At 46.2% G+C, this 25,839-nt stretch overlaps 1 protein-coding gene, 1 long non-coding RNA gene and 1 other non-coding gene across 3 annotated transcripts; 2 read left to right on the top strand and 1 right to left on the bottom strand.

Annotated features, from left to right (window-relative positions):
- Positions 1 to 2,500: 2,500 nt before the first annotated feature.
- Positions 2,501 to 3,277, bottom strand: LOC144160423 (angio-associated migratory cell protein-like). The gene has a single exon (XM_077691775.1). It carries the CDS (start codon positions 3,275 to 3,277, stop codon positions 2,501 to 2,503), a length of 777 nt encoding a protein of 258 aa, XP_077547901.1.
- Positions 3,278 to 13,518: 10,241 nt separating this feature from the next.
- Trnat-cgu (transfer RNA threonine (anticodon CGU)) lies at positions 13,519 to 13,591 on the top strand. Its single transcript has one exon. It is a non-coding gene; the product is annotated as a tRNA-Thr (tRNA).
- A 5,581-nt stretch (positions 13,592 to 19,172) lies between these two features.
- On the top strand, positions 19,173 to 25,100 carry LOC144155078 (uncharacterized). Its single transcript, XR_013319502.1, has 4 exons — positions 19,173 to 19,347; positions 22,114 to 22,233; positions 24,384 to 24,460; positions 24,548 to 25,100. It is a non-coding gene; the product is annotated as an uncharacterized LOC144155078 (long non-coding RNA).
- Positions 25,101 to 25,839: the final 739 nt, after the last annotated feature.

Here is a 25,839-nt window from a genome sequence, read left to right as displayed (position 1 = left end):
GCTATCAATGAAATGCGAGGAAGCAATTGGGTTCAACAAAGGTCGATTTATAAAGGTCGATAAAATTCCTACAGTTGCGGCTGTAACGTGCGAAATTTCTGAAAATTGGCCTGATTGTTTCGTTAGTGCTTTTAGGGCATCATGACAAATGGCCCAATTTGGTGAGGCTCAGCATCGTACATAGATGCAAATATCGAAGAGCGTAAACAAGGGGAGATGTATTAGTAAATGCATAAAAACACGGCAAATAAAATAAATCTTCAAACAAGAAGCAATTCAAAATGATGAGTGAATTATTTTTAGTCGACCAGTATTTTTCATCGGAACAACCTCACCATATGAGAGAGAGAGAGAGAGAGAGAGAGAGAGAGAGAGAGAGAGAGAGAGAGAGAGAGAGAGAGAGAGAGAGAGAGAGAGAGAGAGAGAGATAGGGGGGGGGGGGGGGGGGGGGACAACTTTATTTAGCCACACAAAATTGCGGCGACTACGTGCCGGATGGGGTGGTTCCCTCTTCACAGGACCCATATGCTTCCGCGGCTGCCTGGCCCCTGGAGATCAGGACGAGCTGGTCTTCCAAGGCGGAGCTGGTTAGCAAGGTCTCCCATCGCTCGTTAAGGGGTGTGGGAAGGGTGATCGAGGGTTGGGTAAGGGGTGGGGGGATTGCCTCGGGGAAATCGCACTCTCCGATGACGTGCCGGAGCGCGCCCAATCGCCCGCAGAATCTACACTCTCTCTCGTATATCTCGGGGTACATTCTGCTCTGGAGATAGGGGTGCGGGAAGGATCCTGCATCCTGCTTGTATTTGGCGATAGATCGTTTGCCGTGCTCTGCTGAGCGACTTGTGCGGGTCAGGGTACCGCCGTCTGCCTTCCCTGTAGTGGCTAGTGATGTCCTTGTAGGTCGTTATTGCCTGCGGCTCGTGCTCGTCTGCCCGGTGTTCAAGTTCTCGGGCAAGCTGGTGGGCGAGTTCGTTGCCCTCCAGCCCTGAGTGAGCCGGTGTCCATATAAGTTCGACTTTCTGCTCGGGTATGCGGCGTATTCCTCCCTCTAGTATTCTGAGTGCCGTCAGAGACACCTGCCCTTTTCTATAGCTGGCATACGCTTTTTGCGAGTCCATGATTATTTTGCTCGCGTTAGGCAACGTGAGCGCCAAAGCTATTGCCGCCTCTTCCGCTTCTTCCGGGAACGCCGTTTTGACAGATGCGCACGTCACCAGCGCGTCTTTCGTCGTGACCGATATCGCGGCTCGTGTCGAAAACTTGGGTAGAGAGGCGTCCGTGTAGAGGGTGATCCCCGTTCCACCTTCTTGTTCTTCCGCTTGTCTCAGCGTTTCGATTAGGGCCTTGACCCTGGCCTTTCTGCGCCCGTCGTTGCGACCCGGTCTCATGTTTTTGGGCAGGGGTTTGCTCTCGATTTTCTGAGACCAAAGTTTGGGTAAAGGTCCCATTTCCTTGTGGTCGGTCTCTTGCCAGCCCAGCTTGGCCAGTACCATTCGGCCCGCCGAGGTTTGGCTGAGCCGCACTCTCTGGGTAGACAGATGAGCTTCTACCAACTCGTCCACCGTGTTGTGTTGCTGAATTCATCACCTGCTTTGGTGGTAGCCCGTCAGATGTCAGCAAGTACCGCATACTAACATATGGGAATTTGTCAAAGATTAATAAATGAAGTAATCGAGTAGCTCACAAAAACCATTTGCAAACAATAAGCAATGCACGTTATAAAATTACTGTCGACCAATCGTGTCAATCAAAAATACCTCAACTTGACGCTTAAAGTCTGAGCATTCCTGTGTGGTGGTCCGGTATTTCTTTCTAGTTCACCGCACTCCAGTCACGCATGCATGATTAATTCGCTGTTGCGTACACTGCCGCAGCGACTGCCTCTCAGCATTCCAGCGAGCATCGCTAATCGAAATATCTTACACGTCCCGCCGTTGCTAGAGGTGACAAATGACAACCCGTCAGGGGTCAGAGGGCCGCTCGAGGAGCACTTCCAGCTAGTGTTGCCACCTGCCCGGTTTTGGACCGGCCCGACCGGTTTTTTAAACAGCGGGCCGGTTGCCGGTCCATACTTAAAACCGGCCGTCATTGACCGGTTTTTTTGGCCCTCGTGCCGTGATTATACCCGTTTTGGCGTTTAATGCGTGTCGAAAAGCTGAGCAAAGACACGCGAGCAGAGAAAATACTTGAACGAGCGCCCCTGCCTGTGATGGAGGGGGACCTAAGGGAGGAACAAGACGAAATGCTGCCGCCGCGGTCGCGGCTACTTTTCAGTAAAGCACATACAGAGCAATAACCAAGCTCTCAATCACTTTTAGTACAATCGTTATGTTGATTTCTCTCTAAGGAAACGCTACAAAAAATGGCACTGCATGTCAAAAACATGCCGTCTTTTTTTTCATTAGACATTCTATATGCCATGCCCCCCCCCCCCCCCCCCCCCGAAAGGCCGGGGTTTTTTTTTTCTTTTTTTCTTTTTTTTCAAGGAAAGGTGGCAACTCTACTTCCAGCGGGCGATGGCGTCGTGGCTCTCAGTAGGCACGTCGAAGACACGCACAAAACCATCCGCGCAGCCGGTGAAAACTGTGTGTGGTCCCCCCCACACGGCACGCGCCATGACGTCGGGGTGCACGTAGCTCCGCTTCTCTAAAACAGACGGCAAGTCCACGATGGCCAGGACGCCGCTGTCGGTGCCTGCTGCTAGCGTCTCCTGCTGGCTCTCCAAGGAGAGCGTTCCCACGTTGTTGTCGTCGTCAAGACCAGCAGGAGGAGCCAACTCGATGCGGAGAAAAATGGCAACCACCTCTCCGGTGTCGGAGTTCGAGACCTGCATGGTATCAGCGCCGGTGGCCACCAGTTCTCCACGAACGTCCACGGATGTGACGGCGCCCGCGTGCATTCGGCGGAGACCCCTCATGCCGTGCAATAAACGCGCCCGCTTGAGGTCCCCAACGCAGACCGAGTCGTCGTCGTAGACCACAGCAACTCGTCGACCACCTGCCAGGACGTCCCCGTCGTCGCACGTGGTGAACGAACCCTGCATGGTCTTGCACTTGCATCCACGTATCTTCCACCTCCACAAGATGCCGTCCACTGTTCCGGCGACAAGCAGCTTGTCCTTGGGGTGCCAGGCAAGCCATTTCGTGTGGGCGAAGGTGACAAACTCGCACTCGACCTGGAGGCTCCACACTCCCCTCACGCAGACCCTGCCACTCGTGTCACCCGTGCACAGCAGCGTCGCGTCCTTGCTGGAAGCTGCGCACGTCACTTCTTGCATCCCGATATCGACGCTCCTGCGACACTGAAACACCAGCGCGCCCGTGAGGTCTGGCCACAAGGGGCGCGTGTCACAACGTGGACGCCGTCACTCGATACATCCAACACACAAACCGTTTCTCCGTCGTTATGCAAAGAAAAGTCTGGAATGGCGAGGGACGGGTCAACGGGAATGTTTCTAGAACTTTCATCACTCGCGTCATGAAAGTCGTTAGCGTCAGTGTTACCATCTCCCTCGGAAACGTCGGCCGCCTTGGCGTTCACTTCGGCCGGCGCGTCATCGCCGGCGGGTCCTAGCGTCAGTGGCGTCGCTAAGCGGGGGCCGGGTGGGCCCTGGGCCCCGGGTACCAGCCCCTCGGTAAAGGGAGGGGGGTGCCACTTGTGCCCCTCTAATGTGTAATGCGGGCGTCGAAAACTGTAAGACGACTGTAGCAAAACCACAGCTTTTGCCTGTTCAATTTACGTCCCCAGCAGCCTATTCAGATTTGCTTCCTGGTATTATGGAAGAAAGCGAGGAGAATTTTGGCATCCAGGAATGTCGTGGGAGTCGAGAATGTGAGCGGAAGCGAACAAGGAACGACTCCTCCAAAGGGGGTGCCGTCGGTATGACTGCGACGCTCGTAGGGGTGTAGTGAGCGAGCTTGTTTTTCAATGGGGCGACAGTGGGGCTAATAGAGCTCCTTCATCACGTACAGGACCACTTAGGGCGGCAAACGAGAAGAGTACGGGGGGAGGCATCAGAGCCAACGAGACTGTGGTCGTGTGTCCTCGGCGGCTTTCCGCGTGGCTTTTTTTTTTTTTTTTTTGCTTTTTGCGCACATGAGATGATGTGTACGGGCGCATGCATGGTAGACGGTGAAACGAAGCGTGAAGAGGCAACGACAACACCAAGAGGAACAAATACAACGGGACGGAGCACGGATTTGTTCCTCTGTATTGGTATTTGTCCCTCCTGGTTGTCGTTGTTTCTTTTCTTCGCGCTTCGTTTCACCATGAACCCTTACCAACTCACTCAGCTTTCTTTGTTACTTGATTACAAATGTTGAGCCTTTTCTGGCGTCTTTGCGGTGACGCGTCGGAGACCGTGTACCCCGGTCCGCTTGTCATATTTTCAGGAGGAAACCAAGGTGAAAATGACTTGAAAAACAAAATGTGGTGAAGATTGAATCTTGAGGTAGGAGGGGGGGGGGGCGACAAATTAAAACGAAATGAAAGTAAGTGTAAAACATGAAATGAAGGTTGGTGCGGAGGGGCTAACTGTACAGATTAAGTCTGTGTTGGGATGGGGGGGGGGGGGGCGCAAGGGGAAGGGGGAGCAGCATAGGTGTCCAGCAATGGGTGAGACAATTAAGCCGTCGCGATGTTCCTTGGTTGCACTAACCAACCAATTCGCGATCGAAGCGACCGCGAAGGATCTAAAATCGGATGTTGACAGCTCATATGTTTCAAGTCGTTGACTTTCGTTCATTGTGCCCAGCGACGCAGTCAGTGCATGGCGTTTGCACGGAGACGGCGATATATGAAAGGGGCGTTTCCCATGCAGCCCCATGCAATCAAGCTAAAAAAAAAACAATGGACGAGTAGCTTGTCGAACAAATTATGCAAGAAATTGAACAGTTATGTAGGCATTTATTGTATTCACCTAACTGTTAATGAGGCAAATCTACGTTTTGATTTCATTCTCCTGTAAGTTAAAAGCAAAATTTGGGCGTTTTCTGTGTTGCGCAAATAAATGAAGCGGATAGCATTGTGCTCATTTTTTTCTATTTTATCATGTTTTTCGTGGGGGGGTCCCCCATGGAGTTCTAAGTAAATAAATATTTCAAGTTGATGACCTAAATATTTTGCTTTGGTAGGTGCATTTTTAACTGCATAACAAAAACATAAACACGTGGTACGTCCCCCCACTCTTTCTATCATTAGCCATTCGATCCGCTGAGTGTTGCCCATCTCCGAAGATGGTCGGCAGAGAGAGAGAGAGAGAGAGAGAGAGAGAGAGAGAGAGAGAGAGAGAGAGAGAGAGAGAGAGAGAGAGAGAGAGAGAGAGAGAGAGAGAGAGAGAGAGAGAGAGAGAGAGAGAGAGAGAGAGAGAGAGAGAGAGAGATGAAACATTTATTGTCCTGCGAATGTAGGGGGGGGGGGGGGATCCTTAGTTCAGGAAGCCATGTGTTGACCGTGGTGTCGTAGTCCGGGTTGCAAGGAGTGCTTGGTCCTCCAGGCGACCGCTAGAGAGCAGTATCTCCCACTGCTCAGTGGAAAGGGCATTTTTAGGGGTGTTGCAGGTCGGGGTTTTTCTTGCAGTCCACAATGATATGGCGGAGCATGCCCAATTGATTACAAAATTTGCAGTCGGCTGCGTAAAAAGTCGTTAAATGTGCCTGGGGTCATACGATAATTGAAGTGGACGAGAGGGGCAGTTTCTGTGCCAAAACGAAGCGTTCTGCCGGGTGATTTTTGAACGTTACTAGAAAGAAAATGTGAAAGACTGCGACAAAGGACCGGAAGGTTTTTGCGCTGAGTGCCTCTCCTCATGCATTGGGGAGAAGAAAAATCTACTGGAACGAGGCTGGCAGCGCAACGACGACGTCCGGCTGCAACACCGTCGCTCAGTAGTGCGAAACATCAGCCCGCAGATGAGACTTCGGTGAAACGTTCCGAAAGCGTGACATACTGGAGAAAAAGACTGCTACTTAAGTCGTACGTGTTTAGAGAGCTGCAAAGAATATAAACCTTTTCTCCCAACCCTTCCACTTGTGTACACGCGGGCACCACACTCCACAGCGATGTGCTTTGTGAGTGACCGGCGCTACAACGTGACCCCAGTCGCCCTTGAGGAGGGAACCGAGCTGGTTCCAAAAACTTCTGGTTCTTGGTTAGTGCTTTTGATTGGGGAGGGGATTTTATTCTTTCAGCTACTGGGAACAAGTTGATTCATCTAGGATCCGTCTTGAGCTATAGTCGACTGCATAACGACGTGAAGGAAATCATTGCTGCCAACATATCGGGATGGCCACGACCGAGAGGCTGTGAACCAGCGTGTGGCGCCGATACACTCGGGCCCATACGAATCTGATATTATAATCACGAGCTCCTTCTTTATCGCTTCGCAACCTCCTTCGATTCGGATTTCCTCCATTGGCTAGTGGCTGCTTCACTGGTAAGCCCGAACCTTACATTTTATACTAGGTTAATTTCCCCAGAACCAAAAATCAATTAACTTAGTTGCAAATGTGCGATGGAATACTTGTTGTATACCTTACGAAAGGAAACGACGACACCGTCGCCGACAAACATCCACGCGATCAGCCGTGCACTGGCCGTAGACGACTAATGTCATGGCGAGTCGTCTCTTTCGCCGTCAAATGCCCTCTTTCCATCTGCTCCCATTCTCAGTAACCAGATAACAATTGAAATAAATAGAGTCAACAATGTATCTATTTCAAAAGTACTGAAATACTCACCTAGATAAATTTCCAGCATGCAGTTGCTGCCACAGAGGCTGCCTTTGGTGACAAACGAGTAGGCGCAGGCGTCGTTTCTGAATTTCTGGGGCGGTCGTTTGCTTTCACATTGTAAACCAGCTTTCATGCACAATATTTAGAAATGGCTTTGTTTTAAAGCCAGTCCGACGTTTGTTTATTTGCTGTGACAACTTCTATTTCTCCCCCGGCCTTCCTTTACCAGGCTCCGCCCGTGTCCTTCAAGCTTCATTTGTTTGAGGTGTGTTCCTAGACACACGAAAATTCATCTGTATGAAGCGTCTTGCATGTGTTGCCTTTAAACAGCCCTATTGTTGCTGGCCACCCTCCGTCAAGCCCGCTGGACGTCTGCACGATTTAGTCGGCACAGCGGGCTGCAAAGCTTTCCGAATGCCTCTGGCGACCACCTTAGTGTCGTTACCTGACGAGGCGTCAGACTTTTTTTCACACCCCCAGTGCTCTCGCAAGCACCCTTTCGCTTGGTATCGACTGCTCGATGTGGTATTCTCACGCTGCCGCGTATCAGCCTTTCACTTTCCCGCTACCTCGCTCTGGTTTGGCGATCACACCTTGTGCTGCCGCAAGTATCTCTTGGCGACTTCTTGGCTGCTAACGGTGTTTTCGTGCTCACGAGCGATGCACTACGGTGCTCTTTACTGTTAGGATTTTTATCGATGCCTAATGCACTGAAAAAGTCGGTGTTCGTGAATTCGTGATTTTCACCACAGTCGCCGTATGGGGTTCTCTAAACCAAGCTCGTGTAGCTATTATGGTTCAGTTTGCACGAATAACACACGGCTTCTTATTTTGCTGCTTACTTTCCTGATATATTGCCCGTTGTTTATAAATAATTAACTTCACATCATCAATTATCCTGTGGCTTCGATCATTTCACATCGCGTGCTGTCATGCATGCTTTTATTGACATTTTGTAGCCCACGCATTCAGTATCCGTGAAAAGTTTTTTTTTACATTGGTATCTAATTGAACGGTACAAAATTTGTCGAGACCAATCGCTCTTGTTGCGCGATGAGAGCGATGCCGAGCGACAATAGCGACAGAAATCGCTTTTGGTATCTCCAGTAGCAAGTGCAAACGAGACTTAATACGGTAACGATCGAAGACATTAATATTATTCATAATAACAATAATACTTGTTTTATTATTAATAATTGTTTCGTATTTATGGGGGGGGGTGACATTTTCTGGGCCCCAGGTACAAGATTACCCACCAACGCCACTGCCTAGCGTCACTAAATAAATGCTTTTTTAGTGACGCTAGCGGGTCCCATGTAGCCGGCGCATATATCATCCTCGTTGGTGGGGGCGTCGCGACACATCTACGGGCTTTTTAAAATGTATCAAGCTTGAAGCTATATCCCAGAAGTAAGTGGTAAAGTAGGCGGGAGCCTTTCTAGCTCTGATCTTTTATTCTTTTGCTATGACCCCCTTTGACGCCATACGCATATAGGTTTGCTCAGACGACAAATATGTTGGGGCAGTGAAGACAGTGACGACTGAGTATAACACGTTTGTGATTCCTGCGCATACCCTTCCCCAGCTCCACAAAAACAAAGGTGTTGAGAACGATGCGTTCTTGAAGCGTTGCTTCATCGGTTCCCTGCCGGAACACCCTTTTTAACAAGAAACTGGATCCTGAGTGCTTCCTATTCCAGATGAAACCTGTAAAATAACGCACATGTCAAACGTCATGGACGACACAATCCATTTCGATTAGGCTCTGCGTCAAATGAATCGATATGCCAGTCATAACATTACGTATTACTACGAAGCTGTGTATGACTATGATCCAGCAGATTGATTTTGCTAACAGAGTGATGTAGACAAGAATCGCATGTGAGCGTAGCGCCACGTTGCGGCGCCCACTCAAATCCCCAGGATCATAAAACTGTGCGATACACCTTCAGCGCTTGAAAAAAAAAAAAGTCACAACAAATTTTTAAAAAGGGCCCAGGGTCTTCATATTTTGATATAAGACGGCTTAAATTGCCATTGAAAAAATGTATTCCCAGCATTGCACTTGTGTCAGGAGGTGAAGCCGACTTTCAGGGTAACGGTATAGGCTTGCTCTTTGTGATATGGCTTTCCCACATTGCGTGTTGCGCAGTAAAGCATGACCATCTACGGGGGGAGTATGATTAAGTGGATGGTTGGACGGCATACCGTCTGGTCAGGTAGCATACTACAAAACAAGAAACACAGGTCACTGACCAAGTCAAAAACAAATTGACGTTTCGGGAGCGCTACGGCTCCCTTGTTCACAATCTACAACAAGGGAGCCGTAGCGCTCCCGAAACGTCAATTTGTTTTTGACTTGGTCAGTGACCTGTGTTTCTTGTTTTGTAGAGAGTATGATTACAGAAAACGTCTCTACGTCTCTAACCTTTGTCTAATCAAAAGTATCTCGAAACAAATTATACGGCAGTTAGCCGCTGAGACGACTCGACCATTGCGCCGAGTTTTATTTACTTGTCGCGATTAGTTATTTCACAGTGAAGTTGTAAACTTTACAGAATTACCGTCTGCAGTCAGTATACATGTCCATCTACGGAGGGATTATGGTGACAGAAAATGGTTGTAACTGTTGTTTTACGGGAACTATATCCGGAAACATATTATCTGTCAATTAGCCCCTAAGACGACTCTTACATTATGCACCACGGCTTGGCTGGTCATCCTTCCCTGGGTGGAAGAGCACTGAATTTTTTTGGCACAAAGCCCTCTATCTCGTGATTTTCGTAAACTTCATTGCCCTATATTCTTAGTGACAGCCTGTGCCGTCGTTAACGCGCATCTCAGCCTGCGTTAATGTTTTGGCAACCGTAAAACACCACATAAGCTTTGCGACTTCATCAGGCGATCAAATACAAGACCGACGTTCGAAAACATCCTAGCAGGTCTTCACATCCAGGGGTATCTCAAACCAAATTAAGCGAGTTTTAAAGACGATAGTCTTTCTTGGGCTACTCAAACGCGGAAATTTTGGCCTGTCCGAATGCCTGTCTGAAAAGATAAATTTACTATCAGTATCAAACAATCCTGGTATCCATGACAAAAAGTAACAACCAGAAATAATGGAACAAGTGCAGCGCCCGTTGTTAAAAAACTAACGCATCCCGAAGGCTAGGAGTTACAGACACTTACATAAACACACATTTAAAGTTGGTTACAAGCAAAAGAGTATCACAAAAAATTTAGAGTTGATTACAACCAAAAGTCACTGGACGCCTTTAGCTCGACAGCATATGTCCCACCCTGCTCCGTACAAGCGTACAAATGGGCCTCTTAGTTCCTTAATACGCCCCTATTCGTTTTATTCGGAGTGTTCTGGAATGAGTCCATCTTTTAAAAATAACAACAATGCCTCTAACCAATCTTTAATGGAGGCAGAAAACAAAAAACCGAAAGCACTCAAGTGTCGAGATTTCGGCGTACATTAAAGATCCAGATGTCTAAATGCATCCAGCAGAATGCAAATACTGCCAAGAACCTGGTACACTGAGACATATTATCCTAGAGTGCAGAAAAAAACAAGCACCCACCACCCGTTCCCCGCATCCCAAATCCTCAAGAGCAGTGGGAGACAGCCCCTGCCTCTGGGACCAGCTCCTGCTCACCGAGAGGGCAGCCAGTGCTAAGGCAGCTCATGGATTCGCGTGAAGAGGGAACCACAACTGCAACACCGTAAATGCTCTGATAATAAACGTTTTTTTTTTCTCTCTATCTCTCTCTCTCTCTCTCTAAATTAGACCGCCGTCCTCCACCGCGGCGGGCGTCATATCCTGGATGCAGCTTCGGCGCATAAAGACCCCCAAATTTTTAAAACAAAGCAAGGTCAAGCGCTGCCAGCCATTTTGTAAATCGATCGGATGCATGTCCGCACTTTAAAACGGCACAGAGGGCGAAATAGACGAGACTCAGGCTAAAGGAGAGGGCGTGGTACACGCGTCTTTCTGTGCATATGCTCATATATTCTCGTAAATTTTGCGCCGCATGTACTGGTCACCACACGACCGGCGTACTGGCTAGAAATTGTCCAGTTGTACTTTTAGTTCCCCTATCGAACTCCGGAACTCTCACCTGAAGTCGTCAGTGGTCTCCAACTTTTTTTGTTGCAGGGTGTTTCGGTGCACTGATTCTCATGTTCATGCACAAGTTGCCGAATGGTTTCGACGTTTGCGGGAATTGAGCTCGTTGAAGGTCTTCCTGATTTCTCGTCAGTTTTCAGTGCTGTTTCGCAGCTCTTGAACATTGCGTGCCGCCCTATAAGGTACGATGGGACCGGTAAAAATGTGCTGTAAACGAAAAGACTAACGGATGACGAACGAAAGCTTATTAACGTTTCGGCTTGGGGCAAGCCTCCGTCAGGATTTCTTCTCGTTTACAGTATATATACAGTAGAACCCCGCTGTTGCGCTCCCGGGTACTGCGTTTTCCTGGCTGTTACGTTGTTTTTGGCCGGTGCCGGCATACCTCCCATTGAATCCAATGTATTGAGAACCCCGCCGTTACGTCGCAAGTGTATACCGTTCCCGCGTGTTAGGTTGCGAATTGGCGGTTGGAGCTGGCCATGGAGAGCGGCCATGTTGGCCTCATGTCCTAACTATATATATATCCTAATATCCTAACTATATCCTAACCCTGAGGAAAGCAAGTTCTCTTTGCTGAAACGTAGGCCACAATCGTGCTTTTACCTTGTTCGAAGTTTTTCTTCTCTTGTGTTCTCTACCATCTTCAAAGTTCTACTACTCCCTATATATATATATATATATATATATATATATAGTCGTGAAGTGGAGTCCTTAGTTTCGACCTGTCTCAGGTCGAAACGTTGGAAATAAAGTCTCCGAAGAGCGTACTTCTACTTTGTGTATATATATATATATATATATATATATATATATATATATATATATATATATATATATATATATATATATATATATATATATATATATATATAGTTAGGAAATGAGGGGCTCGTTGAGGACATACAGCTAAAGATATGTCGGCAGTCTACAACGCCAAAGAAGGCGTAGGGGTGTTGTTAAGCTCTTTTTTTTACTACGATTAGTTAAGTTAACATTTTTTAAACAAACGTAAGAAAGAAAGAAAGAAAGAAAAACACGCGCCCAGAGTGGGGACCAAACCCACGCCTTTCGATTAGATCTCGAATGCCTTACCAACTCTGTAAGGCATTCGAGATCTAATCGAAAGGCGTGGGTTCGGTCCACACTCTGGGCGCGTGTTTTTCTTTCTTTCTTACGTTTGTTTAAAAAATGTTAACTTAACTAATCGTAGTAAAAAAAAGAGCTTAACAACACCCCTACGCCTTCTTTGGCGTTGTAGACTGCCGACCTATCTTTCTGTATATATATGTATATATATATATATATATCATCATTACCAGCCTATCTACGCCCACTGCACGGCAAAGGTCTCTCCGTCTCTCCCATTAATCTCCAAATAACCCGGTCCTGTGCTAACAGCAACCAATTTATCCCCGCAAACTTCTTGATCTCATCTGCCCATCTAACTTTCTGCCGCCCCCTGCTACGCTTGCCTTCTCTAGAGATCCACTCTGTTACCCTTAATGACCAACGGTTATCTTGCCTTCGCATTACATGCCCTGCCCATGTCCATTTCTTCTTCTTAATTTCTACTGACATGTCCTTAACACGTGTTTGTTCCCTGACCCACTCCGCTCTCTTGTCCTTTTATGTTACACCTATCATCTTCCATTCCATTGCTCGCTGAGTCGTCCTCAATTTAAGTTGAACTCTCTTAGTGAGCCTCCAAGTTTCTTCCCCGTAGGTGAGTACCGGTAAGATGCAGCTGTCATACACTTTCTTCTTCAGGGAGAATGGTAGGCTGCCATTCATTATCTGAGAATGTCTGACGAATGCACTCCGCCCCATTCTTATCCTTCTAATTATCTCTGCCTCATGGTTGGGGTCCGGGGTCACAACTTGGCCTAAGCAGATATATTCGCTTACCACTTTTACAATTCCTCGCCACCTATCTCAAACCGCTGCGCTGTCCCGAGGTTATTGTTCATTACTTTAGTTTTGCGCATATTAATTTTCAGGCGCACGGTTCTACTCTGTTTGTCCAGTGCGGTAAGCAGGTTTTGCAATTCGTCCCCCGAGTTACTTAGCAAGGCAACGTCATCAGCAAATCTAAGAGTACTGAGGTATTCTCCATTAACCCTTACTCCCACCTGTTCCCAATCCCATGTTCTGAATACTTCTTCTAAACATGCTGTGAATAACACTGGCGAGATTGTGTCTCCTTGTCTGGCGCCCTTCCTTATAAGTATTTTACTGCTCTCCTTTGGAGGATGATGGTGCCTGTGGACCCATTGTAAACATCCTCTGGTATTCTTGCATAATGCTCGTCTACACCCTGGTTCCGTAATGCCTGAATGACTGCTGAGGTTTCGACCGAGTCAAATGCCTTCTCATAATCTATGAAGGCTATATATAGGGGTTCAGTATACTCAGCGCACTTCTCTATCACCTGAGTGATCGTGTGAAATGGTCCATTGTTGAATAGCCTTTACGAAACCCTGCTTGTTCTTTAGGTTGAATGAAATCTAAGGTTGCACAACTTCTGTTAGCGATTACCTTTGGCAAGTACCTTGTATATATATATATATATATATATATATATATATATATATATATATATATATATATATATATATATATATATATATATATATATAAAAGTGGACACAGCCCCGCTGGTAGCGTAGTGGTCATCGCACCAGACGCGTATTCTGGAGGTCGTGGGTTCGGATCCCACCCGGCGGGCATTTTTTCACCACTTTCTTTCTGTCTCAAAAAATTCTTCATCTGTTTCTATGACCTACCGCAATGTCCCCTTTGCTTTCCGAGGTTTGCTTGACTGCCAACCCTTAGTTCGGTCTTAATTCCTTAATTCAACGAGCCCCTCATTTCCCATTCTGAATCGCTATATATATATATATATATATATATATATATATATATACAGAAAGAAATGCCGGCAGTCTACAACGCCAAAGAAGGCATAGGGGAATGGTTAGACTATTTTTTACCGTTAGTGACGTTACATTTTTTTTATTATTAATTACGTGAGAAAGAAAGAAAGAAAAACACGCGCCCAGAGTGGGGACCGAACCCACACCTTTCGATTAGATCTCGAATGCCTTACCAATTCGGCTATCTGGGCGACTGTGCTCTCCTTCACTTTCTGGGGTATTTATATTTACTACAACTGTATCTGACGCTTGAGGGTGGTAGCCAGCGACACTCAGACTACACGGGGAGAAGAGGGCCTTCTTTTCAACCCCCGGGGCGTGACGCGAACGTCTACAGCCTGTCATAAGCGGGTAACTGGCGGGAAACCCTCTTATGCTACCTTGGCATCAAGGCTGCCAGAAGCGAGGCCCTCGCTAAGCTTTCGCACGATAATAGGGTTTGGAAATGAGGGGCTCGTTAGGAAATACAGAAAGAAATGCCGGCAGTCTACAACGCCAAAGAAGGCATAGGGGAATGGTTAGACTATTTTTTACCGTTAGTGACGTTACATTTTTTTTATTATTAATAATTACGTGAGAAAGAAAGAAGAAAGAAGTCTGAGTGGCGCTGGCTACCACCCTCAAGCGTCAGATACAGTTGTAGTAAATATAAATACCCCAGAAAGTGAAGGAGAGCACAGTCGCCCAGATAGCCGAATTGGTAAGGCATTCGAGATCTAATCGAAAGGTGTGGGTTCGGTCCCCACTCTGGGCGCGTGTTTTTCTTTCTTTCTTTCTCACGTAATTATTAATAAAAAAAATTTAACGTCACTAACGGTAAAAAATAGTCTAACCATTCCCCTATGCCTTCTTTGGCGTTGTAGACTGCCGGCATTTCTTTCTGTATTTCCTAACGAGCCCCTCATTTCCAAACCCTATATATATATATATATATATATATATATATATATATATATATATATATATATATATATATATATATATATATATATATATATATATAGCGAATCAGAACAGGAAATGAGGGGCTCGTCGAAAATGAGACAGAAATAAAGTTTGGCAGTCAAGAAAACCTCGGAAAGCAAAGGGGAGGATATGGTAGATCATTAAAATTGATAAAGAATTTGGAAAGAAAGAAAGTGGAGAAAAAATGCCCGCCAGGTGGGATCCGAACCCACGAAGTCGGAGTGGCGCTGTCTACCACCCACAAGCACAGGAAAAATTACATTGACCTAAACGCCCTAGAAAGTGGAGGGGGAAAACAGCCCCGCCGGTAGCGTAGTGGTTATCGCACCAGACCGGTATTCTGGAGGTCGTGGGTTCGGATCCCACCTGGCGGGCATTTTTTCTCCACTTTCTTTCTTTCCAAATTCGTTATCAATTTCAATGATCTACCATATCCTCCCCTTTGCTTTCCGAGGTTTTCTTGACTGCCAAACTTTATTTCTGTCTTATATATATATATATATATATATATATATATATATATATATATATATATATATATATATATATATATATATATATATATATATATATATATATATATATATCTCCGGTGCGGTCTGGTATTCCGGAGGTCGTGGGTTCGGATCCCTGCTGGCGGGTATTTTTTCTCCGCTTTCTTTCTTTCTTTCCAAATTCTTTATCTGTTTCAATGACCTACCACATCCTCCCCTTTGCTTTCCGAGGTTTTCTTGACTGCCAAATCTTATTTCTGTCTTATTTTCAACGAGCCCCTCATTTCCCATTCTGATTCGCTATATATATATATATATATATATATATATATATATATATATATATATATATATATATATATATATATATATATATATATATATATATATATATATATATATATATATATATATATTACACACATTTTTTTCAGAGCTTTCAAACTTAACGACCGTTATTTATTTATTTATTTTTATTTATTTATTCACATACCTACATTTTGCCCAGAGGGCATTACAGTAGGGGAGTAAGAACGCATTTTCACACACGAAATGCGCCAACAAAGTGAAAGCTATAAAGAATACATAACAAGGAACAGGGAAACTAATAGCAGACAGTAGGGGGGTAAAAACCTATTTTCATACACGAAATGCGCCAACAAAATGAAAGATACAAAGAATAACAAGGAACAGGGAGACAAATAACAGACAAAGATTAACAAATGACAGCATGAAAAGTAGCATAAAAATTAACACTGCCCAGCATTCAAAGTAACACAAGTATGCAGAAACATATGCACTAACTAACGCATAAAAGAAAACAAGTATGCAAAAACAGAAATGCACGCTAGGAAGAATAGCGTTCGAATTTTAGCATTCAAGATGACTGCGTAAAGCCACCAGGAATTCATTGTCGCTTGCAACTAGGATGATGTCCCGGGGAAGCTGGTTCCAGGATTTTATAGTGCAGGGGAAAAATTAATTCATAAAAGCAGTTGTACGAGCGGGTATTTCTAGTCTCTATATATGCTTTGATGGAGACATTAAGTGCAAGGATAATCGTTGCCTACGGTTTTCTTTTGGGCCACATGCTGATTTTTTTCTGAAACTGGTGCCAGCTAATAGTTATTCGGTGAAATTGGAGATTTGCATGTGCACCCAAAGTTTGTCGTCATATCACCCATTATGGGCTCGTTGCTCCATTAGATATCACTCCAATGCATGACGGTGAACTTTGAAAGCCCACTACCAGCTGGGACCAGCTGCTATTTTCACCATTGAAACACGTGCCCCAAAGAGAGCAACGGAGTCAGTTAAAAAAGTCTTGCGAATGCGGAAAGTCGTGGTAACAAGCATCTTTCCACTTGTGCATAATCATGTCGGTCCTGCATGACACCCTGCCTGGTGCAAGCACCTTTCAGGAAGGAAGCGGCTAAAGGGGGATAGAGAGCGTGTTGTCTGCAGAGAAGGGCTTCGTGCCGCGTCGCAAGCGGCAGACCCATGCAGTAGGCGTGGCGGCCGCTTCATCGCTGACCGCTTCTGGCCGCACTGCACACCCGCACGCGTGGGGGGCCCTGGCCTTCGGACGACCTCGGCAGCAGTTTGCAGCGCGGCGGGGTGGTCCAGGCGGAGAGAACAGACGCGGCGCGTCGTCGGCGGCTGAAAGGGAGCGTGCTCTTGTTGTGACTCCTCGGCGGGGCACTTGAGCTTCGAGGCAGCACCGGAAGAACACCAGGCACGCCCACCGGCGTGCCTACCCCCTTTCTCCCTCGCGGAAAAGTACCGCTTGCATCTACGCCGCAAAACCACCCACAGAGCCGACCCTCGGGGGAGACCGTACTCCGTCTCTTCCCATTCATGCCCGCCGTTCGCTCGTCGTCCGGATGTTCCCCGGCTTCCGGATGGCGCATTCACCTGGCCGGAGCCATCAAAGGTGCTGGAGTTTGCACACACGTTCACAATGTCCGATTGGTGGTAGTGGACTTTAAACGTGCGGGAAGCGGCGATAAGCCTGGAGCGCGGCAGTAAGTGCCGCCGTAATCTCACGACTCTTGCTCGCCTGTGAAGGCAAGACTGCGGACCGGCTAGCCGATCGAACCCTCTGCGCGTGCTCACATTTCAGTCCGGTTGTGCGCGCGATCACTGGCAGGATCAGTGTGAATGCATCCCTTTGTTTGTTATGTATGATAATTAGCGCCGCTCTTACGAGAGAATGTCATATGAGCCTTTCACCAGCGATAATTTGGCTTCCCTGTTGAAAATTCCATCAACCAACCATCAAGATTCATTGCTGGAAAGGTTGATTGCGTTTGATGGTCGCCTTGGAAAGCTTGATGTACGTAAGAAACTGTAATGGAAGCTGCTGGAAGGAGACGCTGGAAGGTGCTGGCAGGCATGATGGCATGCCTGCCAGCACCTTTCAGCACCTTCCAGCACCTTCCTCCATGCTGGCAGGCTTGCGGCGCAATGGCGGCAGATGTTTGCGTGACGGCAAGCTTGACTGCCGAATTGACGATGGAAAGGCATTTTCTGAATGAATGACGGCAGAAAGCCAAAACTTATACGAGAGCGAAGCGCTTGTAATAACAGAAACATAGCTGGCATTGACCGTTGCGAGAAAATTACAAAAGCTGCCTTTTTGAAAAGGTGTTGACGAAAACTTGGCACGCACGCTGCGCGATGACGGCAGATGTTCGCGTGACGGCAAGCTTGACTGCTGTACTGATGATGGAAAGGCATTTTCCGAACGAATGCTGGCAGCAAGCCAAAATTCATTCGATAGCGAAGGACTGATATAATAACAGAAACATAGCGGTGGCATTGGGAATTTCGAGAAGAAAAACAATAACTGCATTTTTGATAAGGTGCTGCTGAAAACTTGGCATATTAGAGAAAAGCTACTTTGATTAGCGCTTCTTGTTTTTAAGCCAGAACTTGGAGGGCTGGTATGAAACTGTATGCCCTTTATTCGCCGTTTTTGGTGTAAGGATGGCAGTGCGGACACTTACGTTGAAAACATGGGCAGCTTTTTTTCGCTGCGACAGGGTCAAACCGTCAAACCGTACGTGTTCATTTTCGCTGCGCTGAGCCCGCGGACAGAACCGTCCGTGGCATGGCTTAAATTGTACGCGGCAGACTACGGGTCTAGCGCTTCGCCGATCCTCCTTAGTTGTAATCAGCTGCCTTGAGACAGATCTAAGCACGGTATTATTACACAACATTATTTTAATTCCGGGCGCGCATGCCATTTCCCTCTATGCCATTTCACTCATAGCTACGTTGGCTTTCGTCGGGGAGAACGGGGATGTGCGATATCTCTTTTAGGTTGAGATAGCTGGCTACACTTCTCAAGGTCAGCCTCGTTTCGGAGACTGGTGCGTGCTCAAGAAGCGGTATGACTGCCGGAATGGGTTATATACGAGAAGCAGTAAACATAACTCACAATATTTATGCATTCATGGGCGATTTAGATTGACAAACCAACTAAATGGCACTTGTTCGGACTTGACTTCCGATTGTAGCGGTGGTGCAGTGGTAACGCGCTCGTTTTTTGTTGCAAAGTTGGTGGTTCGATCCTCCGGTGGTGTGTTTCTTTTTTTTTTTTTTTTTTTGCTGACAGCACGATATGATTTGTTTTTAAACGAAAAATGTGCCTGTTCTTGGTAGTTTTTAACCAAAAGTGATTTCTCCCAAAGTGATGTCGGAGGTTTATTCCACAACTCAATCGCTCATATACAGGATAGCCCAACAAACTCAACTTTTTGCTGGGTATGGCAACCTTATCTTTCTATTTACATTGCTTTATGTGTCTATGTTCAAGCCAGAATTTGTTTCGACGCATTTTGTTCACTTCGCGCCGTGTATGAACTGCGTTACGAAAACACCAAGGCACAACCGAAACCGAAACCCGGCCTCAGTACTCCACTGCTCCATCCAGCAACATCGCCACGCCATCACGCCGCCGCATTCCTTTCTTCCTGGCCGCCGAGACGGTGGAGTTGTACGCGCTTGTCGAGTGGCTTTGTTGTGGTTGTTTTGAAGACAGCGGATTATTGTTTCGACGAAGATATGTCGCCTGTGATTTAAGGTAAGTGACTAGTCAACTTTTTGCACTTTACTTGTGTATTTAACAGGGCAGGGCTCTTCCGTTCCGTGTTAGACGTTTGCGTCGTCGGTTAGCCCTAATGTTTTTTGACAGCGACTGATTTTGAGGGTTACGTAGATCTGCCTTTCGACCGCGGATATTGCGTGAGGGACTAGAAACAGTAGGGCTGTTCGATTTACAGTTCCGGACTCACCGCCGATTTCCTGAAAGCAGTCAGGCATTCGATTTTCTTGTGTATCCTTATGGCTTCGGGGAATCATCGGACTCCGGCGGAATATCCGCGGTGAATTCGAGTCTGTAAATCGAAGAGCCCTATTGTTTGTGCCGTTTGTAGGCTTTTTGTTGAGCGAAGTAGGACCATACTGCTACGTTGGCTAAACGGTTTGGTGCTCGCAACAACCGATCGCCAATACGCGCGGTCGACCGCTCCAGGTTGAGTCCGCAAGTTTTTTTTTTTTTTTTTGGTGGGTAGTTCTTTTTAAGGAATTGCAAATTGTTCTTCGCATCATTTTTCGTACCTGGACTGGAGTGGTACGCTTTAGGTAACTTTTAGCCGAGGCACATAGCAGTCTACACTACACTGCAGGGATTGTCATTTTTCAAAGCGGTCACTCAGAAAAGTGCACTGGTACAAACAAGGCTCTCTGCGTTCAGATTGAGGGTACGATGGCTGAAATTGGCGTCACACTCGCAAGCCCCGCATGTGCAGTGAATGTTTGAGTGTTCCAATCGTTCGATAATCGCATATATGTTTGTGCATGTGCATCAGTAGCACCAAAAACGTTCATTCAACCCGAATTTGCTACCACGTCGAAACTACATGCGTATCGTGCGTCTGGTGCAGAGGTATAAGCAATGCTGGCCGCACGTGGGGAGCGTTTAAGCACTGCAACATTCACTACCGTCTCCGAATAATTCGCGGCCACGCGTGTTGCTCAGTTAAATTTTGTATTGGGCTCTCATTCTGTGGATGAGTGCACCCCGCACAAGAGCAAATGCTTCAAAAAAAAAAAAAAGTGGGTCTCCTCTGGACTGGTTAAGGCCGAAGGTCTCTTTCTAGTAGCTTGTGTACATAATTGCACAGCAAATAATACACTCTGTTAAAAACGCGACTTGATGTAAATAAATATAGTTCTAGAAAATATGCCGCTAGAGAATAGATGGGAGAACAGCCTTTTCTAGATGGTTAGATCACACTGAAAGTTTTTTCTTAATTTTTCAGAAGAGGATAACCTCTTTCTCATCGCAATAATTTTTTAAGCACTGGCTATTGTCATTATTGGCAGTAATGCATTATTGTCATGTTTCAAATTTTGCGGCCTATACCAATGTGTATCATTTTTGAAAATCGTTTCAATGGGTTTGATGTCAATGTGAGCACAACCTTAAATCTGGTTCCCTATGCTTCCCTAAGACATCGCGGCCATTATTAAGGACTAATTAGATTCATGTTTTGAAGGAAAAAAATTGTTGCCATGATATTGACGGTACCAGCTGAAAACATGCACCGACGCATCATGTGGGCTTCAAGCACTGCATGGGAAGAAGAATTGAACCTGGTTTAAGCTGCAATCACCTAGAAGAGACTTTAGAAACAAAAAAAATTGCTTCACTTGTATTGTTGTTCAGCAGTTCATCACAGCCTTTCCAGCCTCCTTTGGCAGAATTGTTAGGCTGTGTATAGCGTTCCATCTAGACGGAACGGCAACTGTCACTAAAGTTCCGTCCGGAGGAGACACAACTCGCGTTGAGAGCAGTCTTTCTTGATTTTTACCCATCCAGCAAAACAGCTACCGCTCACTGACTAGCCAGAATCACTGATAATTATTAATCATTATTAATAATGACAGATGATCGGACTAACTCTAGCTCAATCTGGACAGATCTCCAAGTCGCCACCCGACGCCCGCTTCACAATATTTCAGCGATTGCAGTCGGTCTTGATTTTTACCTAACCGGCCAAACCGCTTCCGCTCACTGACTAGCCAGAGTCACTGTTAATCATTAATCACTGGTAATAATTAGAGGAGATTGGGTGTAACTGGCGATGGCTACGTCGGCCTTGGCTCCAGTGAGCGGGTGCGGCTCGGCCGCTTGAGTAAAAAACCAAGACCTACTGCTCTCATCGCGTGAATTGTAAAGCGGGCGGGAAGTTTTGCTGTTACAAAACGCTAACCACGGCCACACACACACACACAAAAAAAAATGGTGCGAGAATCGAACCAGGGCCTACAACGTTCGTAGTCAGCCGCGGAACCACTACACCAAATCCCAGAATGAGAAATGGCGGCTAATTGGCTGGTTTTGATTTGGCGTTCAGTCTGGACGGAACTTTAGCAGTTTTTAGCATTCCGGCTGGACGGAACGCTAGGCACTCCCTAATTGTTGGCAACGTTATCATCATTTAGGTCTGCGCTTTGTCACAGAATCGTGGAAGCAATTTGCCTTATAGCAATGAGAGAGCTCATCTCGGCACCTTTTTACGCATACATGAACTGGTCATAATGAACGGCATCTACTTCCAAAGAGAGAATTGAGTTAGAAGCTTGATCGTTGACATTGTCACTATGCTGTGATAGTCATTTCGGCCATCCTTACATCCAGGTAATGTGGTATTTTAACGTTCTCATATTTTCGCTTGGAGTGTGAAGAACACCTTGCTCGACACCTTAATATCGCATTTAGAACTTTGAAGGATTAAGGCTAACGCAACTTGCTTGTTGTTTGCCACTCACTTCTATTTTGCAGGCTACTGACTGTTACACCTTGCAGTGGAGATCAGCCGGCATGCCCTACTTGGTGGATGGACCTATCTGGATGGACCTCTCATCAGATGTCACTGGCTGTTTTTCGGGTTGGTTACAATAGGTGAGCACCTAGTTCTATACAATTGTAGTGCAATGCTATGACGTGCACTGTGAAATTCAGTTACCAGAACTTGCCTAATTTGACCGAGAGTGCAGTGCTTTGGTCTTCCAATAGCACTGTATATATATGCTGGTCGGCATCTTCATTTCAGCAATTCATTGCTCTCCGAGTTTGGAATCAGTGAATTTGGATGTATTGTATTTAACGTCTTTATGTATTGTTTAACATGAACCTTTGCTGCCATTGTACATTGGACTGCTGAAACACAAGCACGAAGTTGGGAGTTCTTAGTAAAAAAGAGAACTAGGATGCACATGATGCAACATTTAGAAGTGACACAGCTGCTTGATATCCCCCTTTTCGTGCAGCCCACCAAATGCTCCTCTCCGCCTGTGAGAACGATAGCTCTCTTTTCCTCCGCCGCGTCGCCTGTGGTGCACGCTATCGGTGATGCGGTGGCGTCAATTCGGAAAGTGGCCACACAATCAGCCATCCGCGCTACAGTTCTTGGTTGGGCGGTTGTGTTATTGCGCTTCATGCTTCACTTGAGACACCTTGCTGAACAGGCTGCAATCACATATTTACGTGGAGTAGATGCATGGTCCTTAACATGGGATTGCACTATTCAGCTTGTTTTACTGGAATTTTCGATTCTGTAGCGTATTCGTGACCTTTGGGCTTTTTCTGAAGGAACTTGGGGCTGCTGATGACGACAGGCGAAAATATCAAGGTGGCGTGGGACAGCTTAATTTTTTCCAGGTTCGGCTCAATGTGTGATCAGCTTAGGAGCCAAACTGGGTTCAAAAGTGACAACTTTTATTGGATCTTAAAGAGGGCCTTGAGAACAAAACAGTCCCTAACTTTCTGCATTCCATCAAACATCCCCCTCTCTCTCTCTAGAAAATTTGTTCTAAGGTTCTTAATGAGGTGGTTTGGTCAAATAAAAGGAACGATGGGTCATTTTGCCGCGCTGGATGTAGCAAAACATGCTGATGTTGTAGTGTGTTGTCAACCGACATGCCTAGGAACATGGCGCTGTTTGTCTGGTGGCTGTCTGTGACAATACGGATAATGAAGAACCCTACCTCTTACACAGTTGAGCACACTAAAATTCAGGTTACGGAGCCGGTCATGCTTCCTGTTCCCGGTAAAAAAATACCCTAAGGGGATAACGTCAGCCGTGGAAAGCCCCCGCAGGACAAACCAAAGGAGCCTGCAGGCTAATTCAGTGGCACCACCAGTTCAAGGTTCACAGCTTATATCAAGGCCGAAAATATGTCGACTTGGCAGCCATAAATTACTTTTTCCTGTATTGACATTTCGTCAGTAATCAGGCTGCAGTATGGTTCTTTTAGTGACCGCAAGCTTTGTCCCTCCACTTGAAGCCGTTCCTTTATTAGGTTTATTACTCGAGTCTCTTGCAGAAGGTCCGACAAGATTTTTAGTGTGCTTTGACACGGCAGCTTCAGCAGTTTTTTGCCCCTCACATGCTCGTATCCTTCACAAGAAGTCGCCTTCCACAACACTTTGCCGCAACGTGGGTTCCTGTCTAGTTAGCGCGCCTTATCACTATTGATAATCTGTTCCATGGCAAATTTGGCACACCCGTTCTCCTTCTTGTGCGGCTTCCGAAAGGGTCTTTAGTGCTTGCACAGCTCGGTTGTCCTCATAGTATTGAACTTTCTCTAAATTCATCACAAGTTTGCTGATGTTTTTGCAAGCGTTTGTTTAGTCTGCACTTTCATCTCAAGACTGTGTGCGTTTCTTTTCGTCGCTTCAATGCATCCAACCAGGTTAATGTCATTTGGTCTTCTTCACTTTTCAATTTAACGTGTTCCTAACCTTCAACACACTCGCCTGAAGCTACATTTTTTTGCGCCTGGTATTCGCTGGCTGCGCTTTGAGCATAGAATTCTTCTAGATGAGGGTGTTTTGCTTCTTTCCCACCTGCTGCTAACGCATGTTCTCTTGAAATTCTCGGTTGCATGCATGCACGCTTGCATCTTACTAAAATCCTTTCCCGGGAAAGGCATTGCCACCATGCGATGCCTTTTAGAGCAGTGCCGGTCAAGAGCACCTTTCCATGACCTGAAGGGAGTCCTGGCAGGATGGTTTCCACTTAATTTGTTGAAAATGTTCTTTTTCTGCAGGCTTTCTGTTTTTATGGCAAAGAGGAAGGGCAGAAGCAAGGGACCACATCGGAGTGACCATCTCGATGTTTAAGGAGGTATGTGAAATGTGAATATACATTTGTTTTGAGTTGATCTGGATTGTATAAGCTTTAGTGTGTAACTCAGTTTTTTTTTCTTTTCAGCTGCCCACCTGTTCGAAGATAGTCACCGTATTTGATATTTAATGATAATATATTCAACGTTAAAACCAAGTTTGTTTTGTGTAATATTTTTAAGCACCCCAGCACACACATCTAAGCTCTCATAAAATGGTTAAGTTTTCAGATCACTGTAGCAGGATAGCAGAAAAATGATCACGACATGACTGGACAGAGCAAAACGCATATGCAAGCTTACTTATTTGTTGCAAATCTTATTTTATAAATTTATTCGCAAAAAATGAAACCAGTTTTTAATTAGCATTGCATAGCATCTTTCCTTTTCATGTCGTCATCATTTTTTGCAATTTCGCATATCTGCCGTCATACTGTCACCCGAGCTGCCAGCATCGACGCTACCATTGCCATCAGCTACCGACGCATGCCGTCATCCATCACCCTGCCAGCATGCAGTCATCTGCCATCATCCATCACCCTGCCAGCATGCAGTCATCTGCCATCATGCCATCATTAATTCCATTACCATAATCCACCATGCTGATTTTTGATGGATTCCATCAACTCCACATTTTCAATAGGGTTGTGCGTACGTCCCGAAATACCTCCAGCACAACGCCATCCCGTTCCTGGCAACCCACCGCGGCCTGTGGGCTAGCGGGTTCCGTTACCTGCAGTGGCGGCAGTGTTTATGGGCCACTCATGTACTTCACTTTCTAGCTGCTACTCAGAAATTACTATGCTACTCGGACTGTGCTACTGTACGGTGCTCGTGCCACTCCGAAATTACCACGGCGGGAAAAAAGCGCGGAATACTAAAATAAAATATAACCCCTTCCCCCTGGAAACAGGGGTGCACGCAAAGCTTGACCTCAGTGAAAACGAAAAGGACCAAAATCGAAAACGAAAACACTTCTGCCAAAATCAAACGGTAATGGCCGAAATGAAAAGACAAAACCATCGGTCTACTAAAACTAAAATGCAAATTCTTGGTGCACGTTATTGTAGGCCACCCTTTTGCGGTTATCAGGAACGTTTACAATCTTCAATGTCTGCGTGCTCTTCTGGGGAGCGAACCACGCGTGGCCTACCCATGCCGCTCTAGAAGGTGAACTGCCCGACAAATACAAGCTTCGTTAAAAGAGCCTCTGTTTGACCTCCCTCGATCATGGCATTTCATTACACTTCTAAATTAGAGTTGGAAAAGCACAATGCTAAAGTAAAGAGCCTATTCTAAACCTTATACTAGAACATCGCATTTAACTGCAGTGTTAAATTATCATTTCGAGGCGCGAAATGTTAAGGCGGCTGTAAATTTT

The sequence above is a fragment of the Haemaphysalis longicornis genome, unplaced genomic scaffold (assembly GCF_048455015.1).
Source record: "Haemaphysalis longicornis isolate Haplotype H1 unplaced genomic scaffold, Haemaphysalis longicornis Haplotype H1 scaffold_1, whole genome shotgun sequence".
Taxonomy (NCBI): Eukaryota; Metazoa; Arthropoda; class Arachnida; order Ixodida; family Ixodidae; genus Haemaphysalis; species Haemaphysalis longicornis.
This window is presented reverse-complemented; position numbering and strand designations above follow the sequence as displayed.